The 26,215-nt window shown below is 39.7% G+C and overlaps 5 protein-coding genes across 8 annotated transcripts in view; 2 read left to right on the plus strand and 3 right to left on the minus strand.

Moving 5' to 3' along the window:
- Positions 1-1,029: 1,029 nt before the first annotated feature.
- On the minus strand, positions 1,030-4,200 carry rpusd2 (RNA pseudouridine synthase domain containing 2). Its single transcript, XM_073483734.1, has 4 exons — positions 4,159-4,200; positions 3,517-3,999; positions 2,312-2,608; positions 1,030-2,162 (listed from the first exon to the last, which is right to left on the minus strand). The coding sequence occupies exons 1-4, from the start codon at positions 4,162-4,164 to the stop codon at positions 1,350-1,352; spliced, it is 1,599 nt and encodes a 532-aa protein (XP_073339835.1). The 5' UTR covers positions 4,165-4,200; the 3' UTR covers positions 1,030-1,349.
- A 1,114-nt stretch (positions 4,201-5,314) lies between these two features.
- On the minus strand, positions 5,315-8,626 carry pcmtl (l-isoaspartyl protein carboxyl methyltransferase, like). 2 transcript variants are annotated; one of them, XM_073483910.1, is made up of 9 exons: positions 8,503-8,626; positions 8,026-8,161; positions 7,507-7,611; positions 7,326-7,357; positions 7,130-7,234; positions 6,759-6,879; positions 6,593-6,678; positions 6,169-6,338; positions 5,315-5,974 (listed from the first exon to the last, which is right to left on the minus strand). In XM_073483910.1, the coding sequence occupies exons 2-9, from the start codon at positions 8,141-8,143 to the stop codon at positions 5,938-5,940; spliced, it is 774 nt and encodes a 257-aa protein (XP_073340011.1). In that variant the 5' UTR covers positions 8,144-8,161; positions 8,503-8,626; the 3' UTR covers positions 5,315-5,937. The 2 variants fall into 2 exon arrangements, with proteins under 2 accessions (XP_073340011.1, XP_073340012.1); XM_073483911.1 differs by having other exon boundaries at positions 5,315-6,010.
- Positions 8,627-8,709: 83 nt separating this feature from the next.
- ccdc32 (coiled-coil domain containing 32) lies at positions 8,710-11,459 on the plus strand. The gene is made up of 4 exons (XM_073483912.1): positions 8,710-8,809; positions 9,088-9,351; positions 10,396-10,549; positions 10,658-11,459. The coding sequence occupies exons 2-4, from the start codon at positions 9,105-9,107 to the stop codon at positions 10,848-10,850; spliced, it is 594 nt and encodes a 197-aa protein (XP_073340013.1). The 5' UTR covers positions 8,710-8,809; positions 9,088-9,104; the 3' UTR covers positions 10,851-11,459.
- Positions 11,460-15,789: 4,330 nt separating this feature from the next.
- Positions 15,790-17,589, plus strand: prlh2r (prolactin releasing hormone 2 receptor). Its single transcript, XM_073483188.1, has 3 exons — positions 15,790-15,857; positions 15,936-16,704; positions 17,263-17,589. The coding sequence occupies exons 1-3, from the start codon at positions 15,790-15,792 to the stop codon at positions 17,587-17,589; spliced, it is 1,164 nt and encodes a 387-aa protein (XP_073339289.1).
- Positions 17,590-21,158: 3,569 nt separating this feature from the next.
- Positions 21,159-26,215, minus strand: part of bahd1 (bromo adjacent homology domain containing 1) — a 33,743-nt gene continuing 28,686 nt past the window's right edge. For all 3 annotated transcript variants that reach the window (XM_073483293.1, XM_073483295.1, XM_073483294.1), the window contains exon 7: positions 21,159-26,171. In XM_073483293.1, coding sequence (XP_073339394.1) covers positions 25,979-26,171 — 193 coding nt within the window. In that variant the 3' untranslated portion in view covers positions 21,159-25,978. The remainder of the gene's footprint in view (positions 26,172-26,215) is intronic.

Raw genomic sequence — 26,215 nt, forward strand, 5'->3', positions numbered from 1 at the left:
CCATCTCGCTACCATACATATTTTTTCAGAAATAAGGTCCTACTATTGAGGATATGCAAGACTGGCAAATTGAAGAAGATACATACTGCCACCTACTGTTTTGGAGTGTGTAGATGCTGCTTTTTTAAAATCAATGAAAGCAAATTTGACTTCATATTATCGGCTGTATTTATCAGCTATAATTTAATTATTGGAATAATAAATAATAGTGTAAATTTCCCGGCTGATGAGTTATTGGCTTCGATATACTGTATATCGTGCATCCCTACAAAAAATGTCATTTTTACTTAAAGTACTTAAAGGCAAAAAGGGTTTCTAATACAGATATAAAACTATATGCAGGTTAAAACACTGTTAATGAGTTAAGGTGCGTACTATTCCAGGATTTATGGATGTCAGTGTATGCCTTAGCTTTTAAAAAGAAGTCATTTATTTCTAAAGCAGGAGTCGTACCATCACGTGCCACTGCTTCAACAGCTCACTATTTGTACATAGACCTTGCTGCAGCACTTTTAAGAGAAACTTAACAGAATATTTAAGGAACAGAGAGCCTTTATCTTCATTCAGTCCCACAGCTGAGATGTCACATCAGCTGATTTTGTGTGTCTCGGTTACAATGACAGTATTTATGACATGAACAGCATGTGCCAAATGTCTTTCAACAGGTTGTTTCATATGTGGAAACAACTCAAACTGTGTTTTGTGCAAGGATGTGTCCTTTAAATACATTAATTAAGAGATGTTTAGTGTATGTAGTGATGGTGGTTCAGACCTGGATGAGAAGAGACTTGTGTGTCAAATGTGCCTATGAGCAGCGTTATTTTTGTTTGCTTTTGACATCTTGACTGTATAATCACAACTCTTCAAAGAGCCTTCACTTAACATCACTCAGCAGAATAACCTGCCTTAGAGATGTATTAAACTAACCAGAGGCTTTCTATGAAAAGGAGAACTTAAAAGGTCACCACCACTACTCTGTACAGGTGTCGATGTTGTTAATTTTTCACAAAACTGAAATAAAATCAACCATTTATTTTCCTGCAGAGTTATGGCTTTTGATTTATTTAATGTCTTGGTTGGAGTACCAGATGGATCACAGGCTTAGAGGGATGAAATTAAATTAAAACAATATGCTTGACATTAATACAGTTCCCAAAGTAAAATTAAAACTTAAACATTTCTATTTTCCATTTTCGTTTAAGGCATAAAGCTTGGAGCCAAAGAAAATCAAACAGTATTCTGGTAAGCAGATGCTAAAACAAATTTTCATGCATTTTATACCAAAACCTCTTGAAGGATTTCTGCTCAGGCTTTTTTAAATGTCTGCAAAACATGTAATAAGGTCGGCTCTAATCAGCTTCCACCCAGTCCTCTTTAGCCCAGTCAGGTAAGCGTGTGGAATATTCAAAATCAGGTCCTTTGTAGCGTAACGCGTGGAGATACATGATGAGTTCCTTCTCCGTAGGATCTGGTCGTACCAGCTTACATTCACTGCACAGGTGGTCTCTAGTCCCTGGAGGAGTTTTGGGAGTCGAGTCAGTTGCTTCTGTTCGACTTCCGTTTGAGTTGGTTGGGGATGTAAGTGGGGTATTGTTAGGATTTATGTCTGCGCAGCCCTGATTCACAATTTCACTGCTTGTTGGCACCTGTGTATCATTCTGTGTCTGATTAATTTCCTTGCTTGTGTTACGTTCAGAGGTGCCATCTAATTTATCTACTTTCTCAGACCTCTTCACATCCTCTGCGTCTTTTCCAATCCCGATCCCATCATCGGGAATATCCAACATGTGAAGGCTTTCCTGAGAGCGATGCTCCTCTACCAGAGCCTGCAGCAGCTCCTCGTCACTCTTTTCCACCAGGCCCCCCTTCCCCATCCGAGGACCCCAGGCTGAGGACCCATAGATGGGATCATTGAGGATGGGGAAGCCGAGGTACTGAAGGTGGACCCTGATCTGGTGTGTGCGGCCAGTCAGGGGCAGACAGCGGACCACGCTGTTTTTTCCATTAAAGCTTATCCTCTGGAAGACGGTTCTGCAATCCTTTCCTTTCGGGTCAACCCTGCAGAGGCCAATTTTAAAGGAAACGACCAGAATGGGCTCCTCACAGATCAGCTCCCCCTCTGGAAACTCCCCTGCTACTCGGCATACGTACTCCTTTTCCAGCTGTTAGAAAGCACAGATGTAAAAGGACATTTCTGAGAATTATATCAATGACTTTATGGAAAAAGTGAGCTAAAGAATAAAACCAGTCAAATCTTATTTCTTTTACTGCCACTACTGTCTAAATAAAGTGCAAGCTTAAATTAACATACCTGTCTGTCTCGCACCAACTGGTCCAGTTTCTTTGAGATCTCCAGTGTCCTTGCAAAAAGCAACACTCCAGACGTCAGCCTGTCCAGTCTGTGGACAGTGTGCAGCTCAGAGATGCCCCGCTCTTTTCCCAGGATGAAAATCACTGTGTTGTGGCGGAAGCGGCCACATGGGTGGACCGGAATGGAGGCAGGCTTGTTAACCACGAGCACCTCACCGTCATCCACCAGAATTTCCAGGGGAGTGCCGACTACAGGGGGTTCGTGGCGGTGCACTGTGTTCTTCATGTGATCATTATTCTGTGGAGAGTCGGGGGAGGTTAAAGCGTTTGCAGGTTCTGTGATTTGGATTTTGCACTTAGCCATATAGCAAGTTTGGCAATATTTTGATAATATTTTAAATTGTAGAGTCCCATCACTCATCCTACTGTACTCTGTCAAGGTCAATACCATCTGGAACCAAAAGCATTCAGCAACAGGTGACTATTTCAAATAACTTGTTTTGTTCCTTCAGAAGAAGTATTTTGTAGCAGTATTTTAATGAGAGGAATGGTTGTTAAACATCTGGCTATTTTTCAGCCATTAGAGTTAGAGTTGCAACAATTAACCAATGAGTTAATCGAAAGAAACTTATTGGGCAACTATTTTGATAATCTGTTAATCATTTCAATTTCAAAGGTTTGCTGGTTCCAGCTTCTAAAATCTAAGAATTTCTGTCTTGTAAATGTAGAGTCTTTTGGTTTTCGGACTCTTTGACAAAGAAGCAATCTGAAGGCATTTTAATCATCTATACGATTAATCGATTAATTATGAAAATAGTTGGCAGATAATATCTTTGCAGCCCTATCTGTCATGTGAAGACAGATATTCTGAGCATACAAGAAAAGCTAGAGACGAGGGTTGTCAAAAGTATTGATAATTCAATATTTTATTTGATAACGTGCTCTTAACGATATCTGTAATCGATCATGTGAAAAGTACCAAAGCTATTAAAAGAAAGAAAGAAAAAACAGGACAATTACATTTTGTATCGGTATGTGTTCAGCGACTTTTTGCAGGATGTGTACACAAATAAGAAAATCATATTTCTTGCGCCTTAAAGTAATTTTTGTTTTTGTTATTCTTTCATTAAGCCATGTTCGCCTCATGGTAACACTGTGCTGTGTACTAAAGACATAAAGTCATACATGTGTACAGGTGACACTGACCCTGAGCACCACAGACAGGTCCTCCACAGGTGTCTCGTTCAGCCGGATGCGACCCTCCTTGACAGCCTCCTGGTAATACTCCATGGACTCGGCTCTGAACTCACTCTTGAACACCTCCAGGAGGCTTTTCCCAATCCACCGACCTTTACAGTAAGTCTTGAAGTCAAAGTAGTACGGACACACTTTTCGCAGGCCTCCTTCAAAGTAGTAGGAGGTCTCGTCGAAGTGCTCCTGGCTGAAGCTGACCCCCGGGTTCCTCTTCTGCGGAGGGGGGATGTATCTCTCGCCCCGACGGAGGTTCTTCCCGCCGCCTCCTCTCCGCCTCTTCCCTCGGCCTTTTGCCTCGGGTTCGCCCGGCTCGTCGCTTTTGCGTTTGCCCGTCTCTGTTGCCTCTTTCTCCGCGGTTTTCTCCTCTGACACCGGGCTGTTTACCTCCGCCGGTGATTCAGTGACGACGGCTGCCTGCTCCATCGCCGAGCTGCTCTGTTGACACCGTGACGAAGGAGAAGGACTCAGAGGACGATAAACGCTGTAACATGAACTAATGTGGTGTTGTACTTTATTACTGACACGTCTGTTAACTTTACTCGAAAAGAAAGACAGAAAATGACATTTTATCAAGCCTCTAACCAACAAACTCACGTGCATTACTCTCAAGCTAGAGGTCCTCCTCGTTTAAGTCGCCCAGTGATGACGTAGATATGTAGTCTAACCAGCCACGTGTAGTTCAAACCTTACTTTTTCTTTGACCTCAAGTGCAAATCACCTCCTTACCGAAGCATTATCGCCACCAGCTGTTCATAATGTGTATTTAGTTACATGTGATGCTACAAGTACAAGATATGCCTTAATGATATTTCAAGGGTAATAAAATAATATGAGGCTGACGTCATAATCCCAATTTGTTTTTTAAAAAAAATTCTTTGATGTGAAATGTGACAAGTGAAAATGTTGAAACTGTTGATCAATGATGATTCAGTAAAAAATGATGAATGAGATCTCTTGTAATGTTGATAAAAGTACTGGCTATGATGGATCATTATTAATTTATCATGAGAAGGGGGCAGCTAATTAAAGATTTGTCCCCTCCGTGCTACTTTTTGATCATGGAAATTGTATCATTTTGTGACACATTAGGGATCAAATGATGCAGGTTTTTCAGGGTCAGTACCTATAGAGATTACAAGTAATTAAGGAACCAATAACCAATATTACGAACTGTATGCACACATTTGCATTAAAAATGAAAATCTAAGTGTCAGAATTTAGAATAACTAGTGATGGAAAGTAACAAAGCAATTTACTCAAGCACTGTACCTACTGTAAGTACAATTCTGAAGTACTTTACTTCAGTATTTTAATTGATTTTCTGCTACTTTATACTTCCTCTCCACTACATTTATTCGATAACTGTAGTTACTTTGCAAGTTCTGATTATTCAGTGATGATAGGCTAATACTTGTGACGTGCAACCCATCGAAAGTGGTGACTACAGAGAAAGAATGCAGCATCAAAGCCAAAATAGCACATTTCAAAATAAACTGATCTCACGGGCGCTCATACTGATAATTAGAAAAATGCTGAATATCGGCCCAGATAATCAGCCAAGTCATGAAGCAGTCTGTCTTTATTACATTTCATTGTTGAAAGTACTCATTTAAGTACTTGTAAATAAAAATAATGATGTAATTACATTTTGTCCTAATCTAATTCAAAATATAAAAAATTCCTTCCTCGGCCTAGCTCTCCCTGACCCTGATGCATTCATATTCGGTAGAATAATGAACACAACAAAGTATCCATTTAGTAGATTTTATTAGTAAAGTGTACACATAAATCAATATTTGTACGGTTTCAGAAAATTAAGTGCCTCAGTTGATCCATTTTTGGCACTCCTCTTCCCTACAGGAACAAAGTCAACAACACACATCCTGCACATACACTAAGTGAAGCCAGTAACAAGAAGGTCTTATCACAAAAAATATATTACTTTGTTATTTTGCTGAAATTTCATTTACATCCCTTGGCTTGTACTGTCTTTATATGTTACTACATTCATAACTAAAGCATTCCAAATTAGATTACACACAAATTCATACATTTACAAACATCTGAATTTCCCTCAAGCATCCAGAAGGACACAAACTAGAAGCTCCTCATGCTGTTATTGCATTTTTCCTATTGCTGAACTTCACTAACTTATCCACAAACAATACTGTGAGTCATCACAACTGACTCCAAGGATTCTGGGAGTAAGGTCATCAGTCCAGCGGTGGTCGCTCCTCCGGTCACTGTTTAAGTACCCTTGGAAGACAATCTGGTTTGGCAAACAGAGCGAGATCCTCCTTGTACGTTGCTAGGTGACAACCCAGCGGGGCAGGTGGCCGCTAAGTCTGGGGCTCAGTGAAACCACGAGGAGTGCTAGGGGGCCCCGGAGATGCAACACCAACGCCACCTCCTGCAGGGGCAACCACACTGCAGTCAGAGCTCACCTCTGGGGAGAGAGGGATAGCATGGATATCACCAGGAGCAAGCTAAGGGATGTAGGTGGATATGATTAATGAATGGAGTTTACACCTAATGGAGGTAAGGTTTTTTTTTGTTTCCTTCACTGATTTTGGTTTAAAAGTAATAGATATTTTTGTGCAGTACCCAGGCCACTGATGCCTCTTGTCGGTCAGCGGGACGTAAACCACTCCCATCAAAGCTTTCTTGAGGAAGGTCCCATCACTCTGCCGATCATACTGTTCGAGCACCTGACTGCCACCATCGGGGCCCACTGGGAGAACCAACCGCCCACCAGGCTTCAGCTGCTCCAAGAGCTTTAACAGAAAGGGCAAAAAAAGGAATTTCATGAGGTATATTCAGCTCAGTCAGCCAGAATGGAGACACTTTTGTCCGCCACAAATCAAAGCTCAGCTTACAACACTTGAGAAAAGTTTAAGATTCACTTTACTCATTTACTTATATCGCCGACTGCAATGTGTTTCAACCTCAACTTATTGTGTGCACAATCTCTATTTTCTATTCTATTCAATTATATTTCATGAAAAATCCAAACTGTAAGTGTCCTTACAGCCTTAGGAACAGTAGCTGCCGCAGCACCAACATGAATGGCATCATACGGCGCTCCATCTGGGAAGCCGAGTCTTCCGTCTCCCACTGTGGACACATGCACTTTTTTTAGTCTTCTGCAGCTGTGCAGTTTCAACATCTAAATTTGAAAGAGGCTCCTGACTCACCAAGAAGTTTGATGCGTCCCGATGTAAGCAGCTCTGGGTCGTCACCTTGCACATTTTTTATTGACCTTTGAACCAGTTCGTCGATGTGTTCAATGCCAACCACTCTCCCACTGGGTCCTGTCTACAAACAACAGACAAATTCAACTATTGTTTAATCTTTTAAATATAAAAAAAAAATGGGTAAATGCTTTCCCAGAGCATCCAAGAGCAGCAAAATCCCTAAATTTAAGAAGGTGGATCCAGCTAGTTTCTGACATTTTTGCTTGAAAGATATAAATGTTTCAATAGTTTTCCCCTTATCATTGCAGCTTTAATTAACCAACTTCAGTGCAAAATTGGTACTAAATGTGTTAAGTTTAAATAGAACTTACCATCCTCGCAAAGCAGGCAGTGAGATATCCACTTCCTGAACCCACATCTAGCGCTGATGCTCCTTCAGTTAGTTGTTCACTTAACAGCTCCAAAGCATGAGCATGCTGTCAAATCAGCATAAGTGTACATAAGTGAATTATAGTTCATCTTAAGATTTCTGTTACATATCAGCACAGTTCAGTGTTTGTTACTCACCATGTGTGGTGCACTGATGGTTGCCCTGTAGCCTGTGATAGGAAAATGGAGTTAGGAGTCACAATGTACATTTAGAAAACAGCTATTACTCTACAACACCCATGGATTCACTGAAATATCTGTTACCATACTGATGTGCAAGTGTGTGTCTGTGTCTATAAAGACTGTCTAGAATGAATACCTATGGACTGAGGAGAGTCTGCATAAGGATAATCTGTAGAGTAGAGCCCTCTGTCTGTAGCCAGCATGGCGTCAAACACTCGGTCGCTGCGGATCACCCCATGATCTGGAGGAGAAAGGAGTGTAATGTCTGCAGGATGAACTTTGTGATGTTGAAGTTTGTGTTTTCTCCTAACCTTTTTAATGTGAAGGGGAAAAATTAATTAAAACAGGCTTTTAAGTAGAAAAGAATGAGAATGAAAGCAGATCATTTGGTCAATATTTAAAGCTAGGTGGTGTAATTATATACTATTTGTATTATGATAATCATGCATCATAAAATATTATTTGCCATACTTTACATTTTCACTCTGGGTAAAATCATCCTCCATTATTTTCTGAGTAAAATTCATAATGACTAATACAGTAAAAAAAAAAAAAAAATCACAGCTGTCAACCTCAACATATCTTTACTTTGTTCACCTTGAAGTTTTTTTTATTCAAAGACCTTGAAATGTCAAAGCTCAAGTTTCCCTTTTACCTCTCAGCCTGCTGATGAGCTCTGCATGTGTTTTGCCACTGGACATCCACGCCATGGTCCGGGACAGCAGCACACCCATAGGGATTGCCACTACTGCCAGCCTCAACGCTGCTCGCATCTCCTACACTGGGTCTCCCTGCAGTGACATGATGCAAACATCAGTGCATGACACACACACATAATAACTGCAGTCTGGTTGCATCCTCGCTATTGCAATCACGGTAACAGTTTGGGGAATGTCTTATAGTTTTAATACCAAACAGAGTGAAATTAATCTAGCAGAGCAAATTCTTCACGTATTAAAGTGAACTTGACTGTCAGCCAGCGAACTGATATACGGCTATTCTAACAAGTTAACGTCACATTATAAGCAGATAACATCACTGAACAGTTGTCACTTCTAATATCAGTTCTAAAATGATAAATACTCACAAATAAAATAATTCAACAGAGGTCAGCAGAGCTTTTTATTTTTACCTTGATAGTTCGCCACCGTCCCTTTTTCCAGCTGAGACTAACTTCCTGGGTCCCGCCTCCACGAGACACATCGCCTGGCCAATGAGATTCGTCCTCTCCAATGGGACATCGCAGAAATCCAATCGCACCTCGAGGCAGTTTGATTGGCGGTCTAAGCGTCCAATCACATGAACGTAAATAAGGAAGAGGGCTGTCGCTCATTACAGCTAGTGGATCATGGACACAGTTAGCAAGCTAGGCTAATCTTCAGTCTTCAAATTCATACATTAGAGGAAATAACAGTAGCTATATTGAGATTTCCACACAGGTAAGACACATTTTGAGTGTGTTGCGATGACGCACTGTTTGGAGAAGATTTGAAATGCATACAAATAGTAGTACAACGAGTTAGACACCAATTTAGCTTAAGTATGTTGATGTAAATGAATCTTGGACTGCTGTTTGTACTTGGAAAACCTGCGCAGTTTTCCTTTGTCAATCACGAACATGTCTATCTTAATGTGTCGTGAAGAAACAGTCCATAAACAAGATTGGGCTAAGGCTACGTGGTGCTGAAAACTGACGTTAACATTTGCTCTGACTTAGCTGGTCACGACATCAGAATGGTTGACGACTTCGACGGTCAGGAGGTCCGGTCCAGCGGGGAGCTGTGGACCGAAATCTGCTCCAGTCTGCCGGATGGGCAACCTGAAGCAGCCCCAGAGAACAACACAGAGTTTAAAGACTCATTCCAGCCAGCAGCACAAGTCGAAGTGCAGGTCAATGGACTGTCAAATGGGACCAACACCAGTTCCTCCAGCGCCAAATGGGAACCAATGGAGGATTCTGAGATCTACATAGCCAGTTTAGGTGCAGACACCCTTCCTGTCTCTCTCTGCCCCCTTCCTGATGTTTAGCTCGGATTATAGCATCAATCATACATCCTTCTCATTAAAATTTTAGGGGATATTGTAGGGATAGAAGTCCATCAAGATGAAACTTTTCTCCTGTGTACCACGCTTTATTTCCCAAATGTTTCCAGTCATTTCACCTTCATTAGGGTTGTAGCTGAGGTTTTTTCAGATTTCCCCACATGTAGTCCATTCATTTGTCATTCGTCTTATTTATAAATGATCCCAAATGCTAGTAAAACATTGCAATCATCTTATCAAATAGTTTGGCATAGTCACTGTTCGATAAACAAAAAAGAAAGAAAAGGTGATGAAGACAGTTTCCCTGACTGAAATTCTTTAGCAGAGTCGGGAGGATAAACAGATCCTTGTGCGTTTTGGGTTATTAGATAATGGTCTAAACATTGGCCACACTCATTAAAAATATATCGCATCATGGTGATGGTCCCTGTGCTGTTAATTAAGGTGAATTATTTTTATTTCAGCAATTTAATTCATCATCTTGGGCTTTAAAAACTGTGATGGAGCATTTTGTACTAAACATTTTTTAAACTGAGAAAACAGTCAGATTAATAAATCGTGAAAATAATTCTATAACCCCAGACTAATTGACTTCTTGATGGATTGAGAAAAGAGGTCAACACATAATAAAGCTGTAGAGACCAAAACCGTTTTCTTTTTAAGGCTGTAATCATGTTTATTTCTGCTATAAAGTCTGGCATTAACATGGGCTCTTATGGTTATTGAGTTGCTCTTGGAGCAAGTCTTAGTGGCCATTTGAGAAACTGCAGTTTTTGGTACTTCAATGTTGGTTCGGTCTTTCAGCCCCAGGTTGCTGCTTGATCTCTACCCATCATTATGGCTGTTTAGATCAGTTCTGCATTTCCAGTCTTTCACAGCGAATGGTTCACACAGCACACATTACCTGGGGGAGATTTCAAAGTCAAGTAAAACTGTAATTATACATTTATTTCTATATTCATCTGTCTACATTTTGGTGCAGAGAACCGCCTGAAGAAACTCAAGGGCCAGTCCAGTGATGTGACCTCCAGGGACATGTTGCGTTCTTTGTCTCAAGCTAAGAAAGAATGCTGGGATAGATTTCTGCACGACGCCCAGACATCAGAGCTCTTCCAGGGCGGTGACATGGATGAGAGGTATGATGGGAAGGAAGGAAAGATTGAAGATTATGCTGTTATATACACATTGCTTTGAAATAGACCTCTCGAAATAGACAAATGTTTTTGTGTTCCTCCCTTCCCCAGTGCAATTGAACACTTCAAGAGGTGGTTGATTCCCGAGAAGGTGGCCATCAGCGCAGAAGAGCTTGAATATCTTCTGAGGCCGCCCCAGAATAAGGAAGCAGCTGAGCCGAACCAAACACAGAACGATGACGAGGACACCGAGGGAGAGCGACACACTACAGAAGAAGACGATACTCACAGCCCGGAGAAATGAGTGTTAAAATAGTAATGCTGAAAAAAGAACTAATCAGGCTCACATTCAGTAGAGGTGACTTGTTACCCGCGCGCTCATTTTGAGCTGCGTTATGTCACGACAGTGTTATGGCCAAAGCTTTTGTTAACAGTGGTCGAAGGGGAAATTAGAGCCTGTCATCATCCTCTGTATCCCCAGCAACTGAGTGTTAAGTACTTATTCAGTCACACGTGTTTTGTCCTTGCTATTCATCCCTTCAGCCAAATCACACCATGAGAATATATAATTAAAAATTTGAAATTACACTTGTTTGTCCTGTAGCAGTAAAATTTGCATCTAGACTGTTAAGTGACCTCATTATATCAGTTACAAGAATGACTCTCTACTTTAAATACAATGAAAGGCTAATGAAGGACCACATGCAGTATCATGTTGTAAATTACTCAGCTGATGTAAGCAATGCGTTATCTTGTAGAGACATTATTTTCCGTTTTTAAAAAATTGTTAACGTCCAGAGTAGGACTATATTCCATCAATATTGTAACATATTGTGTAACATCTTTATTTTTGCCATGTTGATTTTACATCTTGAAGTTTTATCCATGTTTCAATAAAAACAAGTAGAATGGATTCAGTTTATTTATCTGCTTGTTGGGTGAATTGTTGTGAGTTGTATTAGACCATTAGTTTGAGCTAGATTTTTTGATTTGTTATTCTGAATCAAGCCATTGTAAAATCTTCTTAATCAGAGTTCATTTGAAAAACAGCAACCATGGCTTCATTTTCTAATGTGTAATTTTCTGGACATGAAAACCTTTGGGAACTCCTTGATTACCTTCCCGTCTATCTCAGGACCCTGAGGACTGAAAGTGTGAAATCAAATTGCAGCACACAATTAAATTTGTTCTCAATATTCTTTCAAGTGGAGAAACAATTCGGCCACTTATCTCAACCTAATAAAATGTCATAAAATGAGGATCTTTATTACATTTATTACTATTTCAGTGAGTGGAATTAGTGACTTGCCAACTCTCCAGGCCTCACAGAGCTGTGCTTTGGTGTAACAGGTCTGATTAAGATGGCAAGGAATTGAAATTTGATTGGCACCCATCCTTGATTATAATGTAATTTCCACTTCTGGAAGGTGTTAATACAGAAACCCAGCTGTGGTGTCCCCTGAGAAAAAGAGCTTCAGCAACCGTTTAACCCTTATTGCCCTAATTTCACTTTGAATTATAATATATTAAAGTAGTAATTTTTCATCTCTATATCTATTAATTTATATTCATAGAGTTTCCAAAAGCATAAATTATACATTTGTGATTACTTTTATCAAAATACTCCAATGAGAGGACCAGGACTGATTCCCATTCTAGGAGGTTAAAATAATGAATGTTGGAAAGAAGCTGGATCTTTGAATGACAGTTACATCATTTTACCATCAAATATTGATGGTGTGAGTGGCACAGATGAAAATGTTCTATTGCAAGCTTGTGTAGTAACACCAATGAGCAGGCAACATAAAAACATCACCCAAGGACAGAGAAATACAAGAGTGGATTCTTCACATTTGTAGGATTAGACAGCAGACACTGAGGACAGAAAACAATCTTCTCTGTGACACAAAATAACAAAAAGCGAGGAACACCAGACCATGGCCATCTTTTCTGCCTCCTTGATAGTATTAAAGATAGCTGTAAGACCCATATTCACCACGGACAAATCATCAGCACTGATGAGCAGATGGTTACAGCAGAGGCTCAGACAAGATATAGACAATACATTAAAGGAAAACCAACGAAATGGAGCATCAGCTTATTGTGTTGGCAGACAGTAGCAGTTGTTACACAGTTGACTTTGCTCCGGAAAGTTGGCTTTTCCATAACCTCTTTGTCAGAAAAAAATGTTGGCACTGTATGTTTCTTCAAACTGTTGATATGTTGAAACTTCACATTTCTTTAGGTTAAACTTTTAATTTTATGTTGTGACAGCACTGTGCTTATGGTATGCTTAGGTTTAGACACAAAAGCCACTTGGTAAGGATTAGGAAAAGATAATTTTTTGGCCTAAAATATCTTTTGTCACCACAAGCACGGCTGGAAGATATCCCAAAGTCTCGTTAAAAATATCCAGTGCAAAGGAAGGTGAAGAGCCAGGCTGGCTGATCCACTGTCTACCATAAAACTATGAGCTGGTACACTGTTTTATCACTTTGTGGAGGATGTATCCATGTTATGGTGCTATTAAACTAAACAAAATGTAAATTGTATATATGTCACATGTATATTCCTTTATTATTTTGCTTTTTACCTGAGGTTCTTTGGCTGCGTTGTAAATCCAAGTTGTTTGTGGTGGAAAATGAATAAAATGTTGAATGTTTCTGTCATGTATAATGCATTCACACTTTTAGATATTAAGAGATGGGAGGCAACAGTAATAGAAAAAAAGATGACAAAATTGAGTGTTAAAATGACATGACTGTATGATACTGTGCTACACCTTTGCATTGACAGTGACCACTACTTTGTCCTAAAACTTGTTCTTATTGAGATCCTAAATGTGTTAAAAAATGAGTGATGAAATAATAACTGAACTAATGAAAAGAGCCTTATAAATCCTCACTTGATGAATCACACGGTCACGCAAGTCTTTTGGTACCACTGGCGCTGAGACACTTCACAATTTTGAAATGAGATTGATGAATATTTAAGATGTGCCGGATAAAGGTCATGGTTTGTCCCTTCATTGTTCTGTTTTTGCTCTGTGTCTGTTTTCCTAGACAGCGGTCTTATTGGGAAAAACTGCACTGAAACATTTTACACCAAGCATCAAAGATGATTCAGGGGACAGTGTGGGCACAGACTAGTCAGGATAATAAATTTCCTTCTTCTGGAGTCAGTAAATTAAGGACAACATGATTGATGTTAGTTGAAGTAAAAAAAAGAATGTAATATAAAACATTATAAATGTGTCAGCTTCACGATAAATCGATTATATATAAAACCACAGAGACATTATAAATCCCAAAAGGTAAATTATAGTGATCCATGGCAGATAACAAATACCTTATAAAAGGGCAAGGTCATTATAAAGTCCAAATTTACTACCAGAAAGGCTCCATAGTTCCCAAGAGGAATATCAGGAGATTATAATGATCTTTCATTGGAGGTGATTAGGATTGAGATGACAGACAACCTTTTTTTTTTTTTTTTACTGAAGGTGACTCACTCTCGTGAATGAGTATGCTGTGTGAGAGAGAGACCAGCAGCACACCTCTTTATTCTGAAGCGGAGTGGGCTGCAGTGAGGAGGTGAGGCTATACAACCATGAGACTCCTTGCAGACTGAAGACGCTAACAGGTGCTGGATTTGTTCAAGTCATTTCAAAAATGTCTGGCTGACATCTCTCACAGGTATTTTTTAATTTAATGTCTACTTTTTGAACATTCATGCAATCTGATAACTGTAGATTTTGCATTTGATAGATGTTTTTTAGAAGAAAAAGCTGCTTGATAACAAGACTAGGATGCATTTTGTGTATTAAGTGCTTAAAACATGCTTTTTAAATAAGCAACCAGCTAAAGGTCAGTTATGTGCAAATCAGTTCGTCAGAGATAAATTCAGGTCAATGAGGCACTGAGCTGATTCAGCATGAGCACAGCATGATTCAACCAATAATCCTTGAAAATTTGAGATAATTTATTTCGAGAAATACAGTAACATTAGGATAATGTTACTCTTGTGGTCAGGAGGTCTTGCTCAGCTTAAGTAGGTCATTAAAAACGCACTTATTCAAGCTCTACAATAGGCCAGGGAAGATTTTTCATTTACAAATGTAATGTTGAAGCTTTCCAGTTCTTTTAAAAGTACTGGGAATGTGGCTAATCTGAAAGGATTTGTTCCGATAGTTTGTTTTTATGGATGAAACTGACAAAATGAGGATGCAGTTAATGCCAAAGAAATAATGCAACTCAGCCCAAAACATATTCATTTTGAAGGCAGATGTTACTCATCCTCATCTAATCTTGCAAATTTGAATAGAAAATCCACTCAGGAGCTCTCATTCTCTCCATTGCTTTCTTGTGGTTTTTGTTAATGACCCAAATCTTTGAGTCACACCATGAGAAACAGATTGCTTTTCAAGGCCAGCGAGCATGATGTGGAATAAATCAATATTCAAGCCTGTTTTAACACTCTCAAGTAACATCCAATTATATGCTGACAGGCGATGAGTGTTTCTTATTGTTCAGCAACAAGTGAATGCTTGACCTCGATGTAGACAACGTGATGTGCATATGTTCCAGCGACTAGGAGGAGAGGAGGGTAAGATGTTGTGAAGATGAGAGAGTACAAGAATGGGGGACTACTTTTAATGAGACGGACTGACTGACTGAAAGTGTTAAAGATGGCCACCAATTAGTTTGTCAAAATGTGAGTCATGAGCTCAATCTCTACCATGATGTTAATATCAACTTGGCATTAGTCATTAGTTGTACGCAGTTATGTATGTGGGTTGGAAAACTGCCAAAATCAAAAATAGCTTAATTGAATAATTAATGGCTCAATAGATAGATTATTTTTTGCCATCAAATGCACCAAAAACTACATTGAAAACAAATGCTGGTATTAATTAATTTATAAAATGTAACAAAAATTGATAATAATGTTTTAATTTGCTGCTTTATTTTTTTATTCACCTTTGTATTAATTCACCTACTTATTTACTTTCCAATTTTCCATTCCATTTGTTAATTTATTCATTTTAAAATTCATTATTTTATTTATTTATTTATTTATTTATTTATTTATTATCTTCCAATTAATTTCCACAAAATTATCTATTTATGCGTCTTTTTTTCCTTTTCAGATATATATATACAGATATATGCAGTATATGCAGCAGGTTATGTCGAATGATCTCATCATAAATGTTTTTTTTATTCATTCTGACTTCTGCAGCCATGGACTGGGAGAAGTCATTGAACCAATCCGGGGTGAACTCCCCTACACCAGCCTCTTCATCATCTCCGTCCATGTCTGACTCTTCATCCACCTTCTCTTCATCCTGCTGCAGCTCCTCTCACCCCCTCCTCTTGACCTCCCCGATCTCAGCATCCTCCTTCTCAGGGCTGGACCTCCTGTCCGACCTCAAGCTCGTCTTCATCCCTCTCTACTCAGCCGTGGTCCTGGTGGCCTGCTCAGGCAACCTCCTCCTGCTCTTTCTCATGTGGCACAACAAGAAAAGACACAACACAACAAATTTCCTCATCAGCAACCTGGCACTTGTCGACCTTGTCATGTGCATCTTCTGTGTCCCTTTGACAGCATCTTACGCTTTTGACCAGCGTGGATGGGTATTTGGTCCTTACATGTGTCATTTTGTCACAGTCATGCAGTCTGCAGCTGTCTATGCAGCGGTCCTGTCCCTCATGGCCATCGCAGTGGACCGTTACGTGGTTGTGGCTTATCCCATCCGTGAAAGAGCAGGGTGGCGGTTCTGCTGGGGTCTGGTGGCCTTGATCTGGCTGTCCTCTATGGCTTTATCCACACCTACAGCACTACACACTGTCTACCTGGACCTGCGGACTGCAGGGCTGCAGATGGCCATATGTGAGGAGTTCTGGGACGGCCAGGAGCGAGGCCGTCTCATCTACTCCTGTTTCATCCTCTTCTTCTCCTACTTTGTCCCACTGGCTGCTGTCACCATTTCCTACTGTGCTATATCCTATCAGCTGAAAAAGAAGACCACGTTGGGCTTGACCGCATGCCCAGAGTTGAGATCTGCAAAGGCTGCATGGAGCAGACGGAGGAGGAAGACCTTCAACTTGCTGTTGGTGTCCGTCCTCTGTTTTGCCTTCTCATGGTTACCCTTACAGGTACAGATGAATGGGAAAGAGATGATTTGATGGGTATATGCTTCATATTTACAGTATAGGATTACAGAGTCAATATTCTCAGCTTACTTTCTGCAAGAAAGCAAATCATCTTCAGACTGAAGACACTACACTGATTCATCATTGTCAGTGACCTAATCATTAGCAGTGGGGCTCCAGTAGTCTGGTGAAAGCAGCCTTGACAGCTCAATGTGTCATGTTACTTCCTTGTTACAAGCCTATTAAAAGACCGAACAAAACCATAATGTGATAGCTATCACGAATAGTTACTTGCTGAGCTTTAAACCTTATTAACAGTGCTTATAGGCCTAGTTTTGTATTGAACTGAATGTAGCAGCTTAAACCAACGACAGACTGAACATATGTCTGATTATCACAAATCTTTGACTTGAACCAGTGTTCCATAATTTCAATGGCTAACTTATGTTGAACTATTTATTTAAAAATAACAAATTCCCAAAGAAATTAATTCTTGATTTAAATATCAGGTGACGTTTACCTTTGATGACTGCTTTGAATAACATAGTCTTAACTCTACAGGTGGTGAATCTGATCCGTGACCTGGACACAGACTTCTCCATCTTAGGGAAGAAATACGTGAACATCATCCAGGTGTCGAGTCACCTGTTCGCCATGAGCTCCGCCTGCTACAACCCTTTCATTTACGCCTCGTTGCACGACAAGTTCCTGTCCTGTCTGTGTCAACACTTTCTGCACCAGAGGAGAGCAAAAGGAAAGGACAGGGGCCAAGGGTCAAGCGTCCTGACAATTTCACACAGGGTGCCGCGGCCCCACACCTCCACCACTGTGGCAGATTTACCAGGTGCTGTTGTAAATAACATTGGTCCTCAAGACAACTATGGTTAAATTGTTTTGGGTTTTTTTTTCAGTTCAGCAGACACAAAAATGTCTCCACTGGTGTTTTCTTTTGCTCAGCTGGATAAGAATCTCCTCTAAAGAAAAGACCAATGACAGCTTCTTCACTTACTGAATCTTGTCAGCCCTTATACTGACAGACAGCAAAGTCACAATACACACCAGCTCTGTCTTTTTTACTGAATTTATACAATTTAAACATTAGCCTTTGATTAAAAGGACTTATGTGTGTAATAATTTATATTCTTGAGAAATATATGGATATTTATGTACCGAAAAATATGCTATTGTGAGCTTGAAAATACCTCTGAGACAGTTATTTTGCTCTTGTCTACATAAAAGAAACATTACACTTTATAGTTTTTTATCAGATTTATCATATTCCTGTGAACTCCTAATACTGTACATCAACTTAATGGCATGTTTATGTACATGATTTAATGCTCTATATGTGTATTTGCCATTCCTGACTTTTAGTCATAGTGTATTGGGATAATTGTATATGTGGATTATATGTGTGATGTTAAACCTATTCTGTGGAATGTCACTTAATAAACGGGTTTATTTAATTTATCCTTCCCTCCCCATCCATTTAATGCTGGTTTAGAGATCAAATAGTCATCATGAAGCGTTTCTGTGATAATGAATGAATAATGTATCTCTCGGTCATTCAGTTTGGCTTTGAGCCACTGAACACTTTCCACACTTTCTGCAGCGGCTGTGACATTTGACGAAACACAACACCGTATGCAAAATGTGCGGCGTGTTTAAATGTCAACTTTTTGATGGTCAGAGAAAAAAATCATCATCTTTGCTTATCATTTGTTTGTGTGAAACAGTATATAGTGAATAAAACCGAGATATAATGTAATTAATTGAGGGAAAAGAGAATGTTTATGTCCTTTAAAAGGTGCACTTTGTCATTTTGGAGAAGAAATTTCTTCTTCATTCTTCACTGACTGACTAAGACTATGCAGTTGTTCTGATGTCTACTCTTGACTGACAATTCTGCGATAGTGTTGCAGGGCATTCTGACATGAAAAAAACAATTTACAGGCTTTCACTTTGTATTGCAGTGTATTCTTTTCTCTCTAAAGTCACAATGCTTCAAAAACACCTCCCATGGAGTAACAGTTTTACCTAGAGGTTGCACTGTAGGAAGATGGAAAACCCAAAATAATTAGTGAGAGTTTTAATGCCGTTGTAGGTCAGAAAAAACATTAACAAATTAACATAATTTTTCATATCCTATACCACATAAGCCGAAAGTGTTGTCACATTGTTGATCATTCAGGAAAAAACAGCACCAAATTGCCACAATAATCTGAAACCTTCTTAAAGCCATCTTGGCTGTGACTCAGAACTTCGCCTATGTGTATAGCTGTACAGAGGGCAGGTGATGTTCAAAAGACTGCAGAGTGGTGTAAAATTGGAGTGAGTCAGTCACAGGAAAGCCTTGCAGGTGTGTAATTTAGACTCTGAAATAAAGAAAAAGAGACTTGCTCTCAGAACTCGTGTTTCTTTCATGAGAGAAAGAAATCCCATTTGAAGCAATTTCTTCACCTCTTCAGACAGTTCTGACACGTGAGAAAATCTTTTGTTGAGAGACTTAAAGGGAAAAAGGCAGTTTTTTTTTTATCACTGAAAGTAGAAAGCAGGATATGGTTCTTAACCTTAATATAACTACCCTTGCAGCTCTATCAGATGGTGAGTGGTCTCACAACAGTTGCTTAATGCTGCTGGACTGTACAATTCTTTGTGAAGGACTCGGGTTGGATTTTCCTCGACAGGATGTGAATCTATGCAACGATCCGCTCTACTCGTCTCTGAATGGTTGCCTTCGTGGTTCTGATACGATGGTTTAGGAGCTGTAGATACCCTGGTAAACACACAGACCTCTTTGGCCTCCTTCCCGGTCTGCTGCTGCTCCCCTCTGTGTCACTCATCCTCCGGAAACCACTCTTTGCTGTCTCAGGCAGAGCGACAAGGAGGTCGGTGTGTTAACTGGGGAAACTGTGTCACAATCTACTGTACCAGCTCCGCTGTTGCCTGTTTGTTTTACAAACCAACTGCAAGAAAAACACATATACAGCCTATTAACACTAGACAACCACTGAACATACCTACAGTGGTTGTCATACAGGAAACAGCATGCTAGCTAGCTAATTCTTGTCTAATTTGTGGTGTGATTAAACAGCAAGAACCTGATTAATGTATCTAGCATGGAGTACAGGAACCACAAAGTTCTCGAGACTTTCGTCATAGGAAATAGATGCAAGCCAATCAGGGGCAGAGTAGGATGGGTCTTGTGAGAACCAGTGGGAATCCTTGATACTGTGCCTATTAAAGATATAATATACCTGTACTGTAGGTACATAGGCTACCGCCCAGTTAGCAGCTTATAGCATATAGCTTACTGTTAATTGTGACACATTTGTTTTTGCATGGCTCAAATTTGAATTGAGCTGGTTGGGAATTATTTATTATAAGTAGGCCTACATCTATATATCTTGTACTGGCTGTCGCTGAAGAAAACAGGACCAGGATATTCAGAAGAGATAGCTGCAAGTCAAACACACACTCACACTGCACTGCATGCACAGAGGCACACTAACAAATATCTTCTGAATAACTTTAATTGAGGCAGCTGAACTTTTTGACTTATTTTCCACCCGTTCGCTGTCACAGATGCAAATGATTTACCTACTTGTGCCATTTAAAATCTCATAACCTGATTGAGTAGTGCCACAGGCCTCATACATATTCATCCGAGGCCTGATTATTGTAGATGATTTATGTCTCCTCGTGTCTGCTGTCAAGATGCTCACACTCTTGTTTCTTCCTGTCAGGATCTACGCAGCGTAACAGATAAATGGTGGTAATCATGTCAGGTGCAAAAAGATGAATGAATTACAAATGTGGAAAGAAAGGGGAAGAGCGTGAGGCAACAAAAACGACAGTGGTTTTGATTTATGTCGATAAAATATAATTTTTCTTTGCATTTTAAATTACATTTAAATGCAAATATATGTGATTTTCCTTTGATTCACATTCTTTTCATGCAACAAAAGGTAAGTTCCTTTCATTGCACGCACAGGCGACGGATCATTGTCAGGAATCTATACATTTCTAATTGTCCTTAAAAACAGACAATAAACATTTGGCTGACTGATGCAGAGATGAGAACTAGATGTTGTAAGAATTGATTCAATCATGATTACATAGGAGCTTGTCAAGCCTTATTAAGTTTGTAATATGGATATAGCTTATCCTGCAAGGCTGTAGTTAATTAATATTGACAGTCTTTCAAGTCCTGCATGAACCCTTTGGGTAGAGCACATTGTCTGACACATCAATAATATTATTTTTCGAAAGCCTTTAAAATCTCAGTGTCGTGGTCGCTGTGATGACTGTATTTGATCAAACCAATCAGGTATAAAAAAATATTGGCTGACTGAGCCACCATGTGGGCACCAACTATTACTACACCTCTTCAACCTGCCAACAGTATATGCCAATTAAATTTGAACACAAGCCATAAAAAAACCTCTCAACACATGTTCAAACTCATATATTATTTATTACAATTAAATATTTTTCTTATATTACAGAGGTCCATTTGAAACCATACAAATAATCTGTGCTGTGATTAATATTTCCAAGATATTTCCAAAAAACGCCATGCAAAGAATAAGAACATAAACTCACATCAGAGGAACCAAAGTTTAGGTTTTTGTACACCTGGGGATGAAATTAAATTCATGTTTCGATACCTTCTCCGCTCTCTCTCTTTTTGGTGCAAACGTTTCCTTGTGGTGATTCGAGATCAGACCAGCGTCTTCTGACAAAAATGGAAGGCATTTGGAAGGTGGGTAAAAACAACAGTAACTGCTCGTCCTTCTCTCAATGGAAAAAAAACAACACTTGGAATATATATATGGGCTTAATGGGAACAGGCACAGAGGACCAATTAAGACATAAGTATCACACATCTTGATTACACATAATTAGTTTGCTGAGTGATTCCTAAGGCCATAATACGTGCTGTGTGTGGTCTCTAACTCTGATTCAGAACACCGAGGGGGATTTTAAATTGCAGAACCAAATCAAACCAAATGTGTTTTTACCCAATTCTGCTTTGTAGTATTGTGCTGTGTAGGTTTTACTGCTGTACATCCACCATCCGTCAATATTCAAAAAAATGTTTCAGTCAGTGGAGAGAGTCTGCCATATAACCTTTGGTTTTCTGAGAGAAGCAGGGTCTATTTGTTTTCTCATTTTGGCCAATAATTATGAATAATTATAATATCAATCTGAGCAGCCTTGCTCCAATTGAAAGTCAAACATTAAATCCATTAATTAATTACAGCAAGTTCTATTTCTGCAAATGAACACACAAAATGTATCTACCCCCACCCTTTGTACAGGGAGTAAAGCAGAAGTCAGCAGGATGTGGGCATTTTCAAGTGATACTCCACCCAAACCTATCTTTTGACTCTCACATAATCACCCACTGTCATGTACAGCGGTTGCGGTCAGCTTGAAACGTGTCGGATAAATAGGATTCAAATGATGGCAAAATTCAATGGCAAGAAGAAAGAGTGGAGTTAAAACGCCTCCAACAATCCTGCAAATTCTTCACTATCCATCCATATCGTCAGTATTTTCAGTAACTCACCATTTGGCCAAAATATGGCTAAGAACACCGACTCCTTGCTGTGCTATCGACCTTGTTGAAAAAAACTGTATCTTTAACTGTAATTTGGCAAAAGGTGATAGTTTGGAACATAATGAGCACACAGATGGGCAGTTGAGAGAAGGATCATGAGAAAGAAAAGGTTGAGAAAAGTTTCTTTGGACATTGCTTTTTTTGTCCACCATTAAATCTTGAAACAACTGTAATTCACTGTAATTGCTAGGATTCAAGCTGACTGCAGCCGCTGCTCTTCAGGAAGCACAAACTACAAACTTTGAAGGATAAGTTCACCCAGATATGAAAGTTCAGTTATTATCTACTCACTGCCATGCACATGGAACGTTGGGTTAAATTTTGTAGCCCACAAAACATTTCTGGAGCTTCACAGCAAATGAGCATTCTACTAAACAACTGAGGTAGATGGGGACTTGTTTTAAAATGTAAAAACACAACTGATAAAAATAAACATTAATGGCTCCAGACCAACCAGTCTGAAGAGGGTGCATGAGCTCTACTGCGACTTGAGGGTGTTAATAAACGCCCTTTCAAATGAATTTGAAATCTCGGGGCTTCCAGAGACTTGGATTTTGTTTTTACATTTTAAAACAAGTCCCAATCTACTTCAGTTGTTTAGGAGAATGCTGCAATGCTGTTTTGCTGTGAAGCTCCAGAAATGTTTTGATGACTACGCAACTTCCATTGGTATGAGGGGGGAGTAATGGCTGAATTTTCATTTTTGGGGGAATTTATCCTTTAAGCAGTTGTTAAATATTTTGAGAAATACATTTATCATTTTCTACCACGCCTATGTCTGTACACTAAATACGAAGCTAAAGCCGGCAGATGATTAGTTTCGCCTCGCATAAAGACTGAAAACAGCTATCAGCAAACTTGTTTTTATGCTTTCATTTTTTTTTATAAACAATGTGCTAATTAGGGAGCTTTACAGGTGCTTTTGTTGCCTTTTCCAACAGAGCCAGATTTCCCCCTGCAGTCTTTATGCTAAACTCGGATAATCCACTGCTGCCTGCTTTAGCGTGAAGGTATGAGCGTGGTATCAATCTTCTCGTTTAACTCTCCGCAAGAAATTAATGAATCATATTTCACAACATTTTGAGCGTTGGGTGTTCAAACGTGGGCAGACTCTTGTCAAAATAAGTGTTTATCGAGGATCAGTTAACCTTTCAGATCATATGAGATCGACGGACCTGCGATGCATCTCCAGCATCTAGGAATCTGGATCAGCACGCTAAAAAGCTTCGTTACCCCAGGCTGATATCGGTACACGTTTCTAAATGAAAGGCTGGGAATGTTCTCTAAGGCAGCAAGATCAAGGGCACAGGCTAATGGCAAGGTTAGGTTTAAATCATTGAAAAAACTCAGCATTTAAAGGTGAAGAGGCAAAGCTTTATCATCTGAGGAGTGACAGGAGAATGACAGGGAGCTGGGAGAGGCCAAGGTGCATTTTGGTCCTGCAGGTTAAGCATCTCTGGTCACATGTTTGCAGGTGTCCTTCAAAAACGGTATCTAAGATCCTTCCAAATACTCCAAATGGGTCCTCTAATCTGCCTGGAGGACTTCAACATCTCAACACAACATTTAGTAGGTTCGTATTGGGCAAGCAAGCTCAATCAGTTACAGAAATACTATTGCGAATGACTCACACACTTTTCATCTTAGACAGTGCAGCTAAGGAGAGACAGCCTCGACCTCCTCTCTAAACAGGAATAAAAGCCACTCATCTAAAAACTCTATTCTTTAAAATTATCTTTTGAAAATAAATTATATTTTCTCAGTACAGAAATAAATACATATCTTCTCTCAAAACATAGGAATGAATCATCATCACAGATCTAAATGCTACACTGAATACATTACTCACCATCTCATCGGTGAACAAACAAGAATATAGGTGACTAACTGATGCCATCTGCCATGAACAGACACTCATCCAGATATATAAATGCAAATATACAGTTAGCTGACACCGGATGTCAAATCACACCTCTGGCGAACAGCTTTGAGAAAGTAAAATATTCCTAAGCATTGGCATAACAGAAAGCCCCTCAATGCTCGGCTCATTGGACATCTTCACACCGCGAAATCAAATAAACTGAACTGTGCTTTCTTTGCAGAGTGCAGGTCAGTACGGAATCGTGAAAATCACCACTGAGGGGAATTTCAGAGTTACGGATATGACATGAAACTTGTAATTCTCTCAGAAAGTCACGAGAGATGTAGCCACGTCCACATTTCATTGTTTGCTGTGCGTGGTAATCAGTAATCAGTGGTAATAAAGTTAAACTGGATTTAATCAAACCTTCTGATCCAAAACCTCCCATAATTTCATGAAAATGGAAATGTTAAAGGGACAATTCACACCGAAATCAAAAAGACATATTTTTCCTTTTACCTTTAGGGCTATTTACCCATCTTGATTGTTTCAGTTTGGAGTGTTGAGTTTTTGAGATATCGGCCGCGAGACGTCTGCCTTCTCTCTAATACAATGGAACTGGATGGATTGTGGTGCTCAAAGCGCCAAATAAATACATTGGAAAAACTCGACAGCAATGGATAACTAGCACTACAGGTCAGAGGAAAGTATGTATTTTGGGGTAAACTGTCCCTTTGAAAAATAAAATTTTTTAAAAATTGGATAATACACTAATCTGCTTTCTTACAAAGATTTAGATAAGAACATCGATACCACTCTGTCGTCTAAATATGTAGCTGGAGCCAGCAGCCGGTTAGCTTGGTTTAGAACAAAAGCCTGGTCTTTGTGCTTACCTAAGCTAAACTAAGTTAAGATAAAGCTAAGCTAAACTAGTCCAGCTCCGTCCAAAGCCAGTGAGAAAAGCTAACTTAGGAAAACCCTTTCCCTTTGTTTCCAGTCTGTATGCTAAGCTAAACTAACTGGTGGCTGGCGGTAGCTTCATATTCACCAGACAGACATGAGTGTAGTATAAATCTTTTCATCTAACCCTCAGCTAGAAAGTGTGAAAGCAAATTTCCCAAATAACAACACTAGAGCTCTTCTGTAAGACCTCTGTCTGCAGTGCCTCGTAGAAAACCGCATGTTTCCACATTCAGATGGACATTGTGCAGCTGCAAATTACAGAGAAACCAAACGACAAGCGTGATTAAATCTCCAGTCACTCTGAAACCTCTTTGCTTCTCGTCTCTTTTCAGGAACTGATGTGGTACGATATGCATCAAATTTTCTTTAGCCATGGCGCATCATTGAGACACATTGTGTGTCTGATATCTGTCAGGCAGACAGTAATTCACATGTAACATCAACTTCTCTTCGTATCTATCAAATGTCACATTTCTAAGAGCTACAGTAGCATTTTCTACAGCAGAGTACGTTCAGGTTCTTCACACAGCTGCTACGACACCAGAGAGCCATGTATGATAAAGACCATTTACACTGCCATATCAACTCTTATACAATATGTCAGACCATTACGTATACTAAATAAATGTGTGGCATGTAAGTATGAACAACAGAGTTCAAAACAAAATCATTTAAAGAACAGCTCATCTCTCATCCTTCATCCTGAACTTCCAGTTCCTCTCACACAGGCAGCAGGTAGGTACGTAGCTAATTAAAGTCGTGGAGGATGAAACCAGAGTAACATTATCTCACGTCCCATAGCATCATGTGTCACGCCCTGTCAGATGCTACTGCAGGTTCTTGAGGAGGCGTCCGTAGCGGAAGTCATAGACGTGTCGACAGAAAAACACCAGGTCTGGGTCGACGTCATCGGGCACACAGTGGTGGGTGGGCATGGCACTGCCAACAACAGGTGGCACCACGAGGGAGGCGGCACTGTCACGTACGCCGTCCCTACGGCGTTTTACCAAGGCACAAAATCTGCAAAAAGAACATCAAACTCAATCAACAACCAACTGTCTGAG

This window comes from Pagrus major, chromosome 16 (genome assembly GCF_040436345.1).
Source record: "Pagrus major chromosome 16, Pma_NU_1.0".
Lineage (NCBI taxonomy): Eukaryota > Metazoa > Chordata > Actinopteri > Spariformes > Sparidae > Pagrus > Pagrus major.

What these genes read in the sequence shown, in the direction of transcription:
- pcmtl (XM_073483910.1), bottom strand. Translation starts at nt 8,143, where the DNA reads ATGCGAGCAGCGTTGAGGCTGGCAGTAGTGGCAATCCCTATGGGTGTG. An exon ending in GCTCATCAGCAGGCTGAGAG is followed by an intron (nt 7,612 to 8,025) that starts GTAAAAGGGAAA and finishes TTTCTCCTCCAG; the next exon opens with ATCATGGGGTGATCCGCAGC. An exon ending in AAGAGGCATCAGTGGCCTGG is followed by an intron (nt 5,975 to 6,168) that starts GTACTGCACAAA and finishes TTGCCCCTGCAG; the next exon opens with GAGGTGGCGTTGGTGTTGCA.
- ccdc32 (XM_073483912.1), top strand. Translation starts at nt 9,105, where the DNA reads ATGGTTGACGACTTCGACGGTCAGGAGGTCCGGTCCAGCGGGGAGCTG. An exon ending in GATCTACATAGCCAGTTTAG is followed by an intron (nt 9,352 to 10,395) that starts GTGCAGACACCC and finishes ATTTTGGTGCAG; the next exon opens with AGAACCGCCTGAAGAAACTC. An exon ending in GGCGGTGACATGGATGAGAG is followed by an intron (nt 10,550 to 10,657) that starts GTATGATGGGAA and finishes TCCCTTCCCCAG; the next exon opens with TGCAATTGAACACTTCAAGA.
- rpusd2 (XM_073483734.1), bottom strand. An exon ending in ACCTGTCTGTGGTGCTCAGG is followed by an intron (nt 2,609 to 3,516) that starts GTCAGTGTCACC and finishes GACTCTCCACAG; the next exon opens with AATAATGATCACATGAAGAA. An exon ending in AGTTGGTGCGAGACAGACAG is followed by an intron (nt 2,163 to 2,311) that starts GTATGTTAATTT and finishes GCTTTCTAACAG; the next exon opens with CTGGAAAAGGAGTACGTATG.
- prlh2r (XM_073483188.1), top strand. Translation starts at nt 15,790, where the DNA reads ATGGACTGGGAGAAGTCATTGAACCAATCCGGGGTGAACTCCCCTACA. An exon ending in CCAGCCTCTTCATCATCTCC is followed by an intron (nt 15,858 to 15,935) that starts GTCCATGTCTGA and finishes GACCTCCCCGAT; the next exon opens with CTCAGCATCCTCCTTCTCAG. An exon ending in TCTCATGGTTACCCTTACAG is followed by an intron (nt 16,705 to 17,262) that starts GTACAGATGAAT and finishes TTAACTCTACAG; the next exon opens with GTGGTGAATCTGATCCGTGA.